The 13528-nt window shown below is 44.7% G+C and overlaps 1 protein-coding gene across 1 annotated transcript in view; it reads left to right on the top strand.

Moving 5' to 3' along the window:
- Positions 1 to 13528, top strand: part of LOC115657582 (protein FAM122A-like) — a 43026-nt gene that overhangs the window by 13426 nt on the left and 16072 nt on the right. Inside the window, exon 2 of the mRNA XM_030575625.1 lies at positions 3788 to 3866. Within this exon, the coding sequence (XP_030431485.1) occupies positions 3788 to 3866 (79 nt within the window). The remainder of the gene's footprint in view (positions 1 to 3787; positions 3867 to 13528) is intronic.

The raw sequence follows: 13528 nt of genomic DNA, 5'->3' as shown, positions 1-13528 counted from the left end.
CCATATACAGGGAAGCTTGACAGGAGCAAGGACCGGTTCAACAACAGGCTGAGCCGGTGCAGAATGATTGTGGAGTGTGCTTTTGGCCGTTTGAAAGCTCGCTGGAGGTATCTTTATGGGAAGCTAGATTTGATGGAAAGCAGCATCACCACTGTTATGTCCGCGTGCTGCACCCTCCATAATATTTGTGAAGGGAAGGGTGAAAGATTCAGTGAGGAATGGACCTCCGAGGTTAGACGCCTGGAGAATGAGTTTGCTCAGCCAGAGAGCAGGGCTAATAGGGAGGCCCAGGAAAGGGCTTCAAGGATTAGGGATGCTTTAAGGGAGCAATTTGATGCTGAGAGCCAGCAGTAATGTTTGATGCATTTGATGTGCTTTGCTCTACCTCATTGTGTATTATTTACCACTTCCAGCAGCAATAAAACGTAGTGAAAGAAATAGAAAAAAAAAACTTTATTCAACATACAGTACAAAACATGCAAGGGGGTAGGGGTGGTTGACAGTACATTTACAGGTTTTACTATGTCCTATTTTGATCAATATTCACTGTCTGTTGCACTTCAGCATTACTATGCTGCAGAATGATGGGGGTGGAGTGAACAGGGTAAGAATTATAGTTATCAGGGCTAGTAGGTGATCTTATAGGTGTTGGGGACAGCTAGGGATAATAAGGAACTGGCTGCTGGAGAAAGTTGTTTTGTGAATATACAGGGTGACAAGGAAGAGGGCTTTGGGAGGGCTGTGGGTTAGCACGGTACATATTTGTCTGCATGGCTACAAGAGAAAGACTCAGTTTGGCGAGACAGGAGGCTTATCATCTGCTTTGTTGTTTTTTTGGCAGACAATTCCTTTCTCCTGCTTTCTGTTTGCCTACACAATTCCTTTCTCCTGCTTTCTGTTTGCCTCCATTCATGTACAGTCTTTCTCCACTCCTGTACACTGCTTCTCCATTCCTCTGTCTTCCTACTTTCCCTGTTGTAGTGGCTCAGAACAGACTTGATCAATTCCTCTTTTGATTTCCTAGGATTGCGTCTCAAGTTCTGCAACCTCCGTGAGGGTGGTGATACAGCTGCAGTAGTCAAGGTCCCTAGAAAACAGAGAGATAGAAACATGTAATACAGAGAGGCATCATTGTTTATTATCAAATTTTGAAGGACTTTTGAGACTTTAGGTAGCATCCTTCTCACATACCTCACATAACACAGAGAGGGCAAGCAAGCTAAGTCATGGCGAGCAATGGGGTGAGTGTTTTTAGCAAAAATTACCCCTTGGGAGTGGGAATTGACCACTGGGTCGCTGGGGTTTATCAGCAATGGTTTACAGGGGGTAGCTGGTGTCCTGAAGAAGGGACAGTAGTGAACAGGAAGGTGGTGAGCTAGGTGCTTGGGGGGTTGGGGCTTTTTTTTGGTCCGCTTTCAACCCGTCCTGATACTGGGGGGGGGTGGTGGTGGTGCAAATGCGGTGCTGGATGCCTGCACACCGCGTGGCTGCCTCCGTGCTGGGAGGGTGGCTGGGGAACACGGCAGCACACCGCGGGGCTGGATGCCTGCTTGGGGGGGGGACGGGACACCAGAGCAAACCGCGGGGAAGGATACTTGCTTGGAGGGGGGTTCGGGGAACACCAGAGCAAACCGCGGGGCTGGATACCTGCTTGGAGGGTGGCTGGGGAACATGGCAGCACACCGCGGGGCTGGATGCCTGCTTGGAGGGGGGGTGGGGAACACGGCAGCACACCGCGGGGCTGGATGCCTGCTTGGAGGGGGGGTCGGGAACACGGCAGCACACCGCGGGGCTGGATGCCTGCTTGGAGGGGGGGTCGGGAACACCAGAGCAAACCGCGGGGAAGGATACCTGCTTGGAGAGGGAGTTCGGGGGACACCAGAGCAAACCACGGGGAAGAATAGATCAAATCAATGGGCTATTCCACGTTTAGGCATGCATGCAGACAGCCATAACCAAAATCCTCCTCTCCCAAAACATTGAAATCTACTTACCACGAGCACGATCCTCAGCTTCCTCCTCACCGTCAGCTTCCAGCTGCTGCGACTGGCTAGCCTCCTCCGGGCTGGAGAAGAGATCCTGGCTGCATGTGTCCTGGGACTCCGGGGTGTCTCCCTCCACGCGAGTAGCCTCACTGTCTCCGTCCTCTACACCATCCCCCACTTCTCCCTGCTCTGAACTCTCCATCATGCTCCTAGGATTCGCGGTGGGGTCACACCCAAGTATGGCATCCAGCTCCTTGTAAAACCTGCAGGTTGTGGGGGCAGCTCCTCAGCAGCGATTTCCCTCACGGGCTTTGCAGTACGCACTCCTCAGCTCCTTAATTTTTACTCTGCACTGCAAGGCGTCCCGTTCATGGCCCCTTCTCATCAAGGACTGCGATATCTGACCATACATATCATAATTTCTCCTTCTGGAGCGCAGCTGTGTTTGCACAGCCTCTTCTCCCCACACACTAATGAGGTCCTGCAGCTCTGCATTGGTCCATGCTGGGGCTCGTTTGGTGCGTGGAGGCATGGTCGCTGAGTGATTGATAGATTAATTGCACTCCACACCTGGCTGAGCAAACAGGAAGGGGATTTTTAAATTTCCTGGGCCATTTAAAGGAGGGGTCAGGTGAGCACAGGGCAGTGGAGTTTGCTTGATTACCAGAGAGGCTGGGATACCTGCTTATTCCATGGAGGTCAACAAAAACGCTGGTGAGTGTCTACACCTGATGACCAGCGCTGGTGATCCAGCGCTGGATCCTCTACACCCGAGGTTCGACCGGGTGTACGGCCAGCGCTGCAAATAGGGAGTTGCAGCGCTGGTAATGCCCTGCAGGTGTGTACACCTCCTAAGTTGCAGCGCTGTAACCCCCTCACCAGCGCTGCAACTTTGTGGTGTAGACAAGGCTTTACTGCTTGTTAATCACCCACAGTGGAAAACAGTAGGGACCATCACTTGAAGAAGAAGAGGTTTCTTATATGTAACTGGATGTTCTTTGAGATATGAGATCCCTATCTGTATTCCACTACTCGCCCTCCTTCTCCTCTGCTTTGGATTGCCTATGATTCACAATAGGGAAGGAACTGGAGAGTTCCCCCTCTCTTTATCCCCTTAGGCATGATGTGATCCAGGGCACGTTTGTGGACCAGTGGACACTACATTCAGATTGTCTGGCTCTGGGCCCATGGTGCGCAGACACAACCCACAATGAAATACAGGTGGGGACCACACATATCAAAGAACCTCCAGTTACAGGTAAGTAACCTCCTCTTCATCTTTACCAAGGTACCACTTCAAAAAATAATTAGGACTTTCTAAATGGATATTCTGGGTGCTTAATTTAACATTTTGAGTGCTGTATCAACACCTTGGTGAAGAGGGGTTGTAACTTATAAGGTGCTCCCAGTGACAAACTTCTGACCTGCAGTGTGGTTTGTCTTTGATACCACTGGAATTGAGGCTTGCATCAGTCCATCTGTTGATTATGCTTACTCTCAAATTCTAGTGAATGAATTGTGTTTGGTGCTGAGGACTGCATATAGAGAGCTGCACTCTAAACTCATACATTTCCATAGAAGAGACATCTCCATAAAAAGTTTGCAGCCACTTTAGTGAGGACTAAGCATGATTAATGTCATTAAGTGGGGTAGCTGGAACTTGTTTCGGGGAGAGAGACTTGAGTTTTTGACTTTGGGTTAAGAGAGGATGAAAGCACACACATAGCTTATATTGAGGCATTTTTTGTAGGAGGTGAAGGAGGGAAATGGCTCTTGAATTTGACCACTCTTTCTTTTCACAGTGATAATTCACAGGTGTTTCAGGCCAACATTTTGCGAACCCGCAGAAACAGTACAACAGTGATGAATCGTCATAGTCTGGTAAGAAAATGTTTAGTGCAAACATGTTGCCTACTTGTTATTTGAGTCTAAACAGGATTCAAGATAAGGGTGTAAATTGAAAATTAACACTACATATTTTGTAACTGTAGTGAAATTCTTTTTAAAGATCATTTGGCTTTAGAACACACATTTGTGTCATTCTGAAGGCAACCTAGTTCATAACTTATTTAAGCAGATGATCTAAGATTGGATAAGAAGACCAATTTAGAAAGAGAATTGGTATATTCAGAAGTACCAGTCAGTTATTTCTAGGTCTCAATAATCTCTGTTTTGAATGTTTGTTTTTAAATATCCACTGACTTTACATTTATACTGCATCGTAGATTATAAGCCAAAAAGAACTGTTTTGATAATTTAGCTGAACTCCAGTAAAACATAGGCCATAGGACTTCGCTGAATTAATGCCTGTTTGAACTAGAGCATATATCTTAGAAAATCATCCAATCTTAATTTAAAAATTTCCATTATAACAATTTTTTGTAAACTTAAATGACTTTGTTAGTAAATGTCTGCCTCAAAATTTAGCGCAGTACTTATTTATGAACCCAGAGAAGATGCAGCTTCTATTTTAAAATATTGTTTCTTTTAAGTAAATTATTGTAGTCTGATTTATGGTCAAAAGGTAGTTTAGACTGATCCAGTAGTAATATGGAGTTAGTGCAGGCATATTTAGAAAGGATTTCTTGATCATATTGAAAGAACCACAGATACATAAATTGATGCATTTCTGGGGGGCCTAGGGTGGAAAAACAGTTCTCATTTTTTTTTAACCAAGAGGAATTTTTGCCTAGATTTAAAAAATATAAAATTTAACCGAAAACTGTTACATTTTTCTTAAAATGTTTTCTAACTTTAAGAAACTGGCATAAGTGCAGTAACATGTTGATTGTATACAATACACAACTAATATACTGGACGGATGGAGTATCTTGTGTTAATGTCAATTTATCTTTTTCTAAGGCCATGTTGCAGCACTGGTGGTGGGTTTACAGCACTGCAACTTAGTAACTGTCCACACCTGCAAGGCACATCCAGCGCTGCAACTCCCGGGCTGCAGCGCTGGCTGTACACCTGGTCTGCTTGGGGTATAACGAGTGCGGCGCTGGTGATGCAGTGCTGCTCGTCAAGTGTGGCCACCAAAAGCGCTGTAATTGGCCTCCAGGGTATTAGGAGGTATCCCAGAATGCCTGTTCACAACAAACCGGGAGAGTGGCTGAACTCTGGGCACCCCGGAGCTGCTTGTCTAAAAAACAAACACAGCTCCTGTTTGCTCGAGCGAGCGGAGGCAGGCAGGGGAATTGCTTTGGAATGTTCACAGCTGTTTGCTTGAGGAGAGAAGCCACACGGCGGAGGGGGAGGGGGGAGTCTGTGTTGAGTAGCTGCTTATGTGGTCTGAAGGCTATTTAGGAGTGCATAATTTGCATTTAGTGAATAAGAGAGGGGTGGGGGAAGGGGTCGAAACTTTTAAAATGATTGAAGGTAGGTGCTGTGTATCTTCCAGTCCTTAGAACTTGCAAGGCAGGGAGCTGACAACAGTGTCAGCTCCAAAAATCCACTCTCTCTGTCTCCCCCACGCTCCCTGTCACACTCCACCTCACCCCCCTCTTTTGAAAAGCATGTTGCAGCCACTTGCACGCTGGGATAGCTGCCCACAATGTACCACTCGCAACAGCGCTGCAAATGCTGCAAATGTGGCCACACTGCAGCGCTTTCCCTACACAGCTGTACGAAGACAGCTGTAACTCCCAGCGCTGTACATCTGTAAGTGTAGCCATACCCTTACATACAGTATACAAGATGCTTAGACATATGCTAACTTGATGATTGTTTGTTGCTATTTGGGTTACTTTGAGTAGAGATAGCTTTTAATTCCTGTCCACCCCTTCCATACAGCCTCTTCACCCCCCAAAAAGTTAAAATTCCATTTCAGAACTAGGCCAGACAACTGGTTTGGAGGGCATTTGTTTTTGTAGTAGTTTTGAGATCCTTTATTTAAAGGCCTCAACAGATGAGTGTAACATAAAAGCAATGTGCCTGCTGCTTAAGAAACAAAACATCATATAGTGCCAGTAGCACTCTAATTATGGTTGAGGAAACATTTAGTCAGAAGTCCTTCTATTTGGGCATTTGTTTGAAGTTAAATTTAAGCCTGAAATTTCTATCCTTGCTTTCAGACCAAAAATAAGTTGCTTTCCTCTCCAGCAGTTCACTTGGGTTTCCTTTGGTATTGAAGAGATTCACTTAAACAGTGGTCAGCAAGGAGGGCAGGTTGCCCTTTAAGAAAAACAGTTTTGAAACACTAAGGTTCTTTTTCAGTTGACCTGGATACAAAGCCAAAGAGGAGCAAGTGGGGTGATCTAGTTCCCTAGTCTGTCCTGAAGATTAACTGAACTCAAGATATTTTATGTACTTCATAGAAGTTACCTTTTTTATTTTGTTACTTTTTTTTTTTAATAAGATCTGCAATAGTTTAGAAAAGGGTACTGATGATCTCACAAGTGACCCAAAACATGAAGATGAAGCAGGCAATATACACAAGGTTGGGGAGCGAAGAAAAGTAACTGATAGCAATGGACCACTATACCAACAGCAGTAGTAAAAATATTCCAGAGAATGAGGTATCTGCTTACTTAGCAATAGACAGATATTTCCCAGAAAAGGGAGAGATGATAATTGAGAGTATATGCAAGATGCCAGAAAGAACTGCTAAAGGCAAGGAAATACATAATTGTTTTTTGGCTTGGGAGGCCATTTCCCTGGCTGGGAGCAATGTGGCCTTGCAGAAAAAGGGTAGAACATACTCCTTATTAAGGCCAATAGCGCTACTTCATGACCCAGAGAAGAGGTCTAAAGCAGGTCACCAACTCTGCTGAAGAGTCCTCTCTCCAGTCATGCACATCTGGTATTGCTGGGGATCTCACTTCCTTCCTTATGCCTTCAGAGTGTCATACACTAGGAGTGCCTCACCCCCATTCATTATGCTCTACTAGTCTGGCCATGCACAGTAGGAATTGGGTGGAATCTAGCTCAGAAATGGTGGGAGTTGGCTAAGATGTATGCAGTCTCTGTAGTTTATGGTGGAGCACACTTGAGTGTACAGTATGACATTATATGCTCTTTCCAAGTCCCATCAGATCAGCTAACTGGGCTGTATAGGGCAATTCAGCAGCTGTCAGTAATGTACAGCTGATTCTGCTCATCAGAAGAAAAACAATCCATACTACCAGTGTTTAATTTGTTTCAGCGGAGATATATCTTTAATATTACCCTTTATTTTAAAGATATTAGTTTAAAGGGCATCTAAAATCTATAAATCCCATTCGCTAAAGTTTCCTCTTTCCTTCAACCTGCCTTTTGTCAGTAACTGATACCTTAAAGTATCAGAGGGGTAGCTGTGTTAGTCTGGATCTGTAAAAGCGGCAAAGAGTTCTGTGGCACCTTATAGACTAAGTGTTAATCTTACTTAAAAGGTCGAGTTGGGAACCCTAAAACAACTCCTTGTTCACTTTAGGACTTGTCTATTCAGGGAATTAGCTAAGGTGTGAATTTAGAGAAAACAGCTATTCTGCACCATTTTACCATGTCGACACTCTTATTTTGCACTGAGGGCAGGTCTACACTACCGCTTGAATCGATGTAATTTACATCGCTTGGAGTGTGAGAAAGACACCCCCCTGAATAATGCAAGTTACAGTGACCTAAGCGCAATCCGTATCAGCACTATGTTGGCAGGATATGCTCTCCTGCCGACATAGCTTTCGCCTCTCGCAGAGGTGGAGTAATTATGCTGACAGGAGAGTGCTCTGCCGTCGGCATAGAGTGTCTTCACCAGACGTGTTTCTGCCCTAAGAAACCAGTGCAGAATAGCTATTCCCAGTTTTTTTCTTGTGTAGACGTCGTCTTAGGCCTGGTCTATGCTACAGAGTTAGTTCAATGTAAGGCAGCTTGACCTAAGTATGTCAGTGTCTATACTACAGCCTTGCACACACTGATATAAGTGCCCTACTACATCAGCATAATAACTCCATCTCCACGAGAAGCATAGTGCTTATGTCAGTGTAATTCGGGCAACCAGTGTGCTGTTGGCTGTCATTCTTGACAATTTCACAGCTCTGTTCTGCAGCCTGGGGCGCACAGTTGGAGCTGTGAAACTGACAAGAAAGGCTGCTCCCTGCTTTTAAATTGAGCCCAGTACCAGGCTCACAGCTGGCCCCTCACAGCTGTCAGTTGGGGCTGGAGCTCACAGCTGGAGTCCCCATCCGACAGCTGGGGGTGACAGCCCTAGCTGTGAGGCCAGTGGTGGGCTCAATTTCACAGCAGGAGCCTACCAGCCTTTCTTGTGAGCTTCAGCTGTGAACCCCTCTCTCTGAGCCTGAGGCAGCAGTGAAATTGTCAAAAAAGGCTGCAGCTTACAGCTCAGGCTATCACCTTGGGCAGCCAAGCTCCCAGCTCTCAGACCTTAATGGTGCCCCTCTTTAGTTGGTGCAAGCACTTCTGGTGAGGATGTGTACTACTGACAGAAGGAGGGTAGTACTGAACTGAAAAAACACAGTAATTAGTGTAGTGGCTGCATGTGGACCTTTTGTCAACTTAAGTTTGTAGTGTAGACATGCTCTTAGAAACAGTGTGGCTTTGAAGGTACACAGCTCTGATTAAGTGGGTCAGGCTGTTTTGATATGAAGTAGGCTGAATTGGCATATGGTTTAGGGCTACCAGTTTGGTTTTTAAGTAAAATTAACATTTTAAAGCTCCCAAGAGAAGCATCATTGCTGGCAAAGAAAGAGATGGGAGATGAAAAGGAGGGAGTAGGGGGCAATTGCAGTTTTAAACTGTCCCTACTAGAGGATCCCAGGTGACAGTAGGTGGCCAGAAACTGCTGATTAAACTCTCCTTTTCTAGGACAAAAATCAGATCAGTAGCTAATCAGTGTTGCTACTGAAATGTCATTGGATCTCAAGTATATAAAGATGGGACTCAACTAATCCAGAATACTTTAAAGGAAAAGAAGCAAGTTATTAAGAATAGTGCTCATCCTTTTTTCTACCAGTCTTACTGTTCTGTTATGGAGTAATCTTTTTCGGTAGACATTGCATAAAACCTTAAAACTTGTGTTTTTGAAAAGATTTGAAAAAGAAGTGTAACATGAAGGAGCTATATTCGTTTAATAAACCAGTCAGGGTGTGCATTAAAGGACTACTAATGCACTTTTCTGATGGCAGAACCAGTAATGTAGAAACTTGCATCATATGGTGGCTTATTGCAGTGGTTGAGTATAGTAGATGATGTAGGTATAGTCTTAGATTGTGTGGGGAAATGTTTTTTAAAAAAGTACTAAAGAGGATTAACTTTAATGGAGTGTTTAATGATTTTTTAAAAAGTACCTTCTTCCTTTCATAAAATTAACCTTTGGAATTCAGAAAAGTTCATCCAAGTTTTCATACAAATTAAATTTTAGTTTAACTAGCAATAATGCCTCAGATTAACCTCATTGGCTATGATACTGCGTGAGGGAAAAGTGGGTCTGAGAATGTGACTGTATTTTAATTTTTATCATGTAGGCAACATGTTTTTAATACTCTATTAACACTTTTAGCATATTAAGAAGATTTAAGTTCCTTCTGATTGAGGTGCCGTCAGTAACACTGTCTGCCTAGTTTGTATTAGTCTGCCGTTAAGGAAAAAGTTTGGATTATGTCTAGAATTATAATCAATGTTTCTCATGCTTTAATGGTGCTCCCATACAAAATTCCAGCCCCACCTCTGTGGGTGTGGAGATAGCCTCCTACCTGTGATAACTACATCTCGCTGTGACTTCTCCTAATCTCTTTGCATGTACCCACCTCCAGCTCTCAGACCTCCAGCTATCGTTTCTCTTGGGGTGAAACATACTCTTGAACCAGGCATTGGGCTGCAGTTCCCAGATACTAACCATGACTACATCGACAGCCCTGAGTTATGTTCAGTAGGCTCGTCCAGATTATTAGGACCAGAGTTTGTTCATAATTTTTAACTGTAAATAATAAATTGCAAGTTCTTAATGCAGTGTGGGGTGGTCAATAGGGAGACAGTGAAATAGAGCACTGAACCGATATGCTTGTGGCATCCGATGTTGCTCAGCAGATGGTCTTCTGTATTCTGTACCAGTTGGAACTTTTTAAGGGTAAGTAGTTACATTTCTACATGGAGTTTCAAGTTGGTAGGTCACAAAAATATATTTCACTTATCAAGGTCCAAGTCTGATAGATGAGCTGTTGTCTTGTGGCTCTCTGCAGATGGAACAAAATCTTTCACTGTTGTAGCTGTTTGAAAATCCAGTAGTGCTGAAGTCCAAAAAGAGCTCTTATTTATTATTAAACTCTTCCAATAGTTTTTTCTTAAAACAAACCAAATAAATTCTAAGTGCCAATGTATAAAACAAGTAAACCAACACTATACATCAGAAAAGAGAAGACCAAGATGTTTACACAGTGTTTGAATTCAGCTTTAGTGTTTGATTCTACTGCTGTCTGAACATCAAAAGGTCACAGGGTGAATAGGACAGCCTGACATGAATCTATTAATTCCTCTCAGACTCACCCAAAGGATTGTAATGGGAAACTGATTCCTCCACCTCTGGAGACCTCACCTTGGAGTTCCTCATAACTCACTGGTCTGTTCTCTGGACTAAAATATGATTGAGAGTCAGTGGTTCAGAGTCTTGAGTTGACAGTTGAAGCTGGAGACTGTTCTCTGTGAACTCTCTAACCAGCTAACTTGAAAATGAAAATTAGATGCTGGGCAATAATTTGTGAAGTCAGTTGCACTGAGCAGTGGTTCTAAGCTCTAGGTGAGTAGCAGGATTTTGCATCTTTCACCAGCCAGGAGCTTCGAGTTGCAAGTTGTACCCAGATTATCATTAATGCATTTGTGGAAATGTTCATTGGCATTTATTATGCTACCTTCCTTTAATTCTTTGTTGATTGAATCCTGCTTCCAGGACTAGTTGTAAGCAGGCTGTTTTGTTTGTCTTGTGTTCAGCTTATTGTCCTGAGAGACCATCTCTTAAATATGCTCATTCCCCAAGCAAGTAGCACATGTAGGCAGTCCAAGTTTATAAAACAAACCATAAAAGTTCTATTGTCTGTGTGACTTTTCCACCTCTAAGGAAAATAGGAGGCTCTCTGAAGAAGAGTTGTGTCTGGCTCAAAAGCCCATCTGTCCAACCAACAGAGGTTGATCTAATAAAAGATATTACCTCACTTACCTTGTCTTTCTGAGAGGATCAATTTGCATTCTCCATGGCACTAATGGAAGTAAGATGCAGCTGGCTGGTGATTGAATGCTGATCCGCATCCTGTAGCTTTGGACTTGTAGAAAACTTAGGGCATGTTTCGTGTGAAACTGAGGAAGCCTACTATCTGCAGGGTGTAGTTTAATGACTAGAAAGTGCATGTAATTTATGCTATGTGATTCCCTTTACTTTTCACCTGGCAGATTCCATGCAGTCTGAAAGAATGACAGATACTTAGGGTACGTCTACAGTACAGGATTATTCCGATTTTACATAAATCGGTTTTGTAAAACAGATTGTATAAAGTCAAGTGCACCCAACGACACAAAGCACAATAATTTGGTGGTGTGCGTCCATGTACCGAGGCTAGCCTCGATTTCTGGAGTGTTGCACTGTGGGTAGCTATCCCATAGTTCCCACAGTCGCCCCCGCCCATTGGAATTCTGAGTTGAGATCCCAGTGCATGATGGTGCAAAAACAGTGTCGCGGGTGATTCTGGGTAAATGTCGTCACTCATTCCTTCCTCCATGAAAGCAACGGCAGACAATCATTTCGTGCCCTTTTTCCCTGGATTGCACTGGCAGATGCCATAGCATGGCAACCATGGAGCCCGTTTTGCCTTTTGTCACTGTCACTGTTTGTGTACTGGATGCCGCTGACAGAGGCGGTACTGCAGTGCTACACAGCAGCATTCATTTGCCTTTGCAAGGTAGCAGAGGCGGTTATCAGTCGTTCTGTACCATCTGCTGCTGTCATGGGTGCTCCTGGCTGACCTTCGCTGAGGTTGGCCGGGTGTGCAAAGACGAAAATGGGAATGACTCCTCGGGTCATTCCCTCCTCTATGTTGTGTCTAAAAATAGAGTCAGTCCTGCCCAGAATATGGGGCAAGTGTACTAGAGAACCAGTGTATCAGAGAACCAGAGAGCACAGCCGCTCCATGTCAGATCCCTCAAAAATGATGAGCTGCATGCCATTCTAGGGGGTGTCCCTGCAACAACCCCACCTGTTGCTTCCCTCCTCCCCCAACCCTTCTGGGCTACCGTTGCAGGGTCCCCCATTTGTGTGATGAAGTAATAAAGAATGCAGGAATAAGAAACACTGACTTTTTAGTGAGATAAAATGATGGGGAGGCAGCCTTCAGCTGCTATGATAGTATAGGCAGTACAGAATCTTTTCTTTAGACATGAAAGGAGGGGGGCTCATGGAGTTCAGCCCCCAGTTGCTATGATGAGGACGGTTACCAGCTGTTCTGTTGCATCTGCCGGGAATAACCGGGAGCCATTCCTGTTTTTACCCAGGCACCCCCGGCCGACCTCACCTGAGGCCAGCCAGGAGCACTCACAGGCTGATGACGAGGACGGCTACCAGTCTTACTGCACTGTACTGTCTGCCACCGGGGAAGGGAGGGGAGAAGGTGCTGCTGTTCATTGCCCCAGCACCGTGTCTACCAGCAGCATGCAGTAGACATACAGTGACATTGAAAAATGGCAAGAAACGATTTTTTTCCCTTTTCTTTCACGGCAGGGGGAGGGGGAGTAAATTGACGAGATATACCCTGAACCACCCTGGACAATGTGTTTGACCTACAGGCATCAGGAACTCAGCCAAGAATGCAAATGCTTTTCGGAGACTGCAGGGACTGTGGGATAGCTGGAGTCCTCAGTCCCACCTCCCTTCCTCCATGCGCGTCCATTTGATTCTTTGGCTTTCCGTTATGCTTGTCACACAGCACTGTGCTGTGGACTCCGTATCATAGCCTGGAGATTTTTTTCAAATGCTTTGTCATTTCGTCTTCTGTAACGGAGCTCTTATAGAACAGATTTGTCTCCCCATACAGCGATCAGATCCAGTATCTCCCGTACGGTCCATGCTGGAGCTCTTTTTGGATTTGGGACCACATCGCCACCCGTGCTGATCAGAGCTCCATGCTGGGCAAACAGGAAATGAAATTCAAAATTTCTCGGGGCTTTTCCTGTCTACCTGGCCAGTGCATCCGAGTTCAGATTGCTTTCCAGAGCGGTCACAGTGGTGCACTGTGGGATACCGCCCGGAGGCCAATACCGTCAATTTGCGACCACACTAACCCTAATCTGATATGGTAATACTGATTTCAGCGCTACTCCTGTCATTGGGGAGGAGTACAGAAACTGGTTTAAGGAGCCTTTTATATCGATATAAAGGGCCTCGTTGTGTGGACGGGTGCAGGGTTAAATCGGTTTAACGCTGCTAAAATCGGTATAAACACGTAGTGTAGACCAGGCCTAGTTAAAGAATGAGGCTCTCACCCCTGTAACACTCATCCTCATTACAAAGCCCCAACACAACTTGGCAAGGTTGATCTTTATTTAAGAAAAATAGGTCCTTTGCAGAA

Source organism: Gopherus evgoodei, chromosome 9, assembly GCF_007399415.2.
Source record: "Gopherus evgoodei ecotype Sinaloan lineage chromosome 9, rGopEvg1_v1.p, whole genome shotgun sequence".
NCBI lineage: Eukaryota > Metazoa > Chordata > Testudines > Testudinidae > Gopherus > Gopherus evgoodei.
This window is presented reverse-complemented; position numbering and strand designations above follow the sequence as displayed.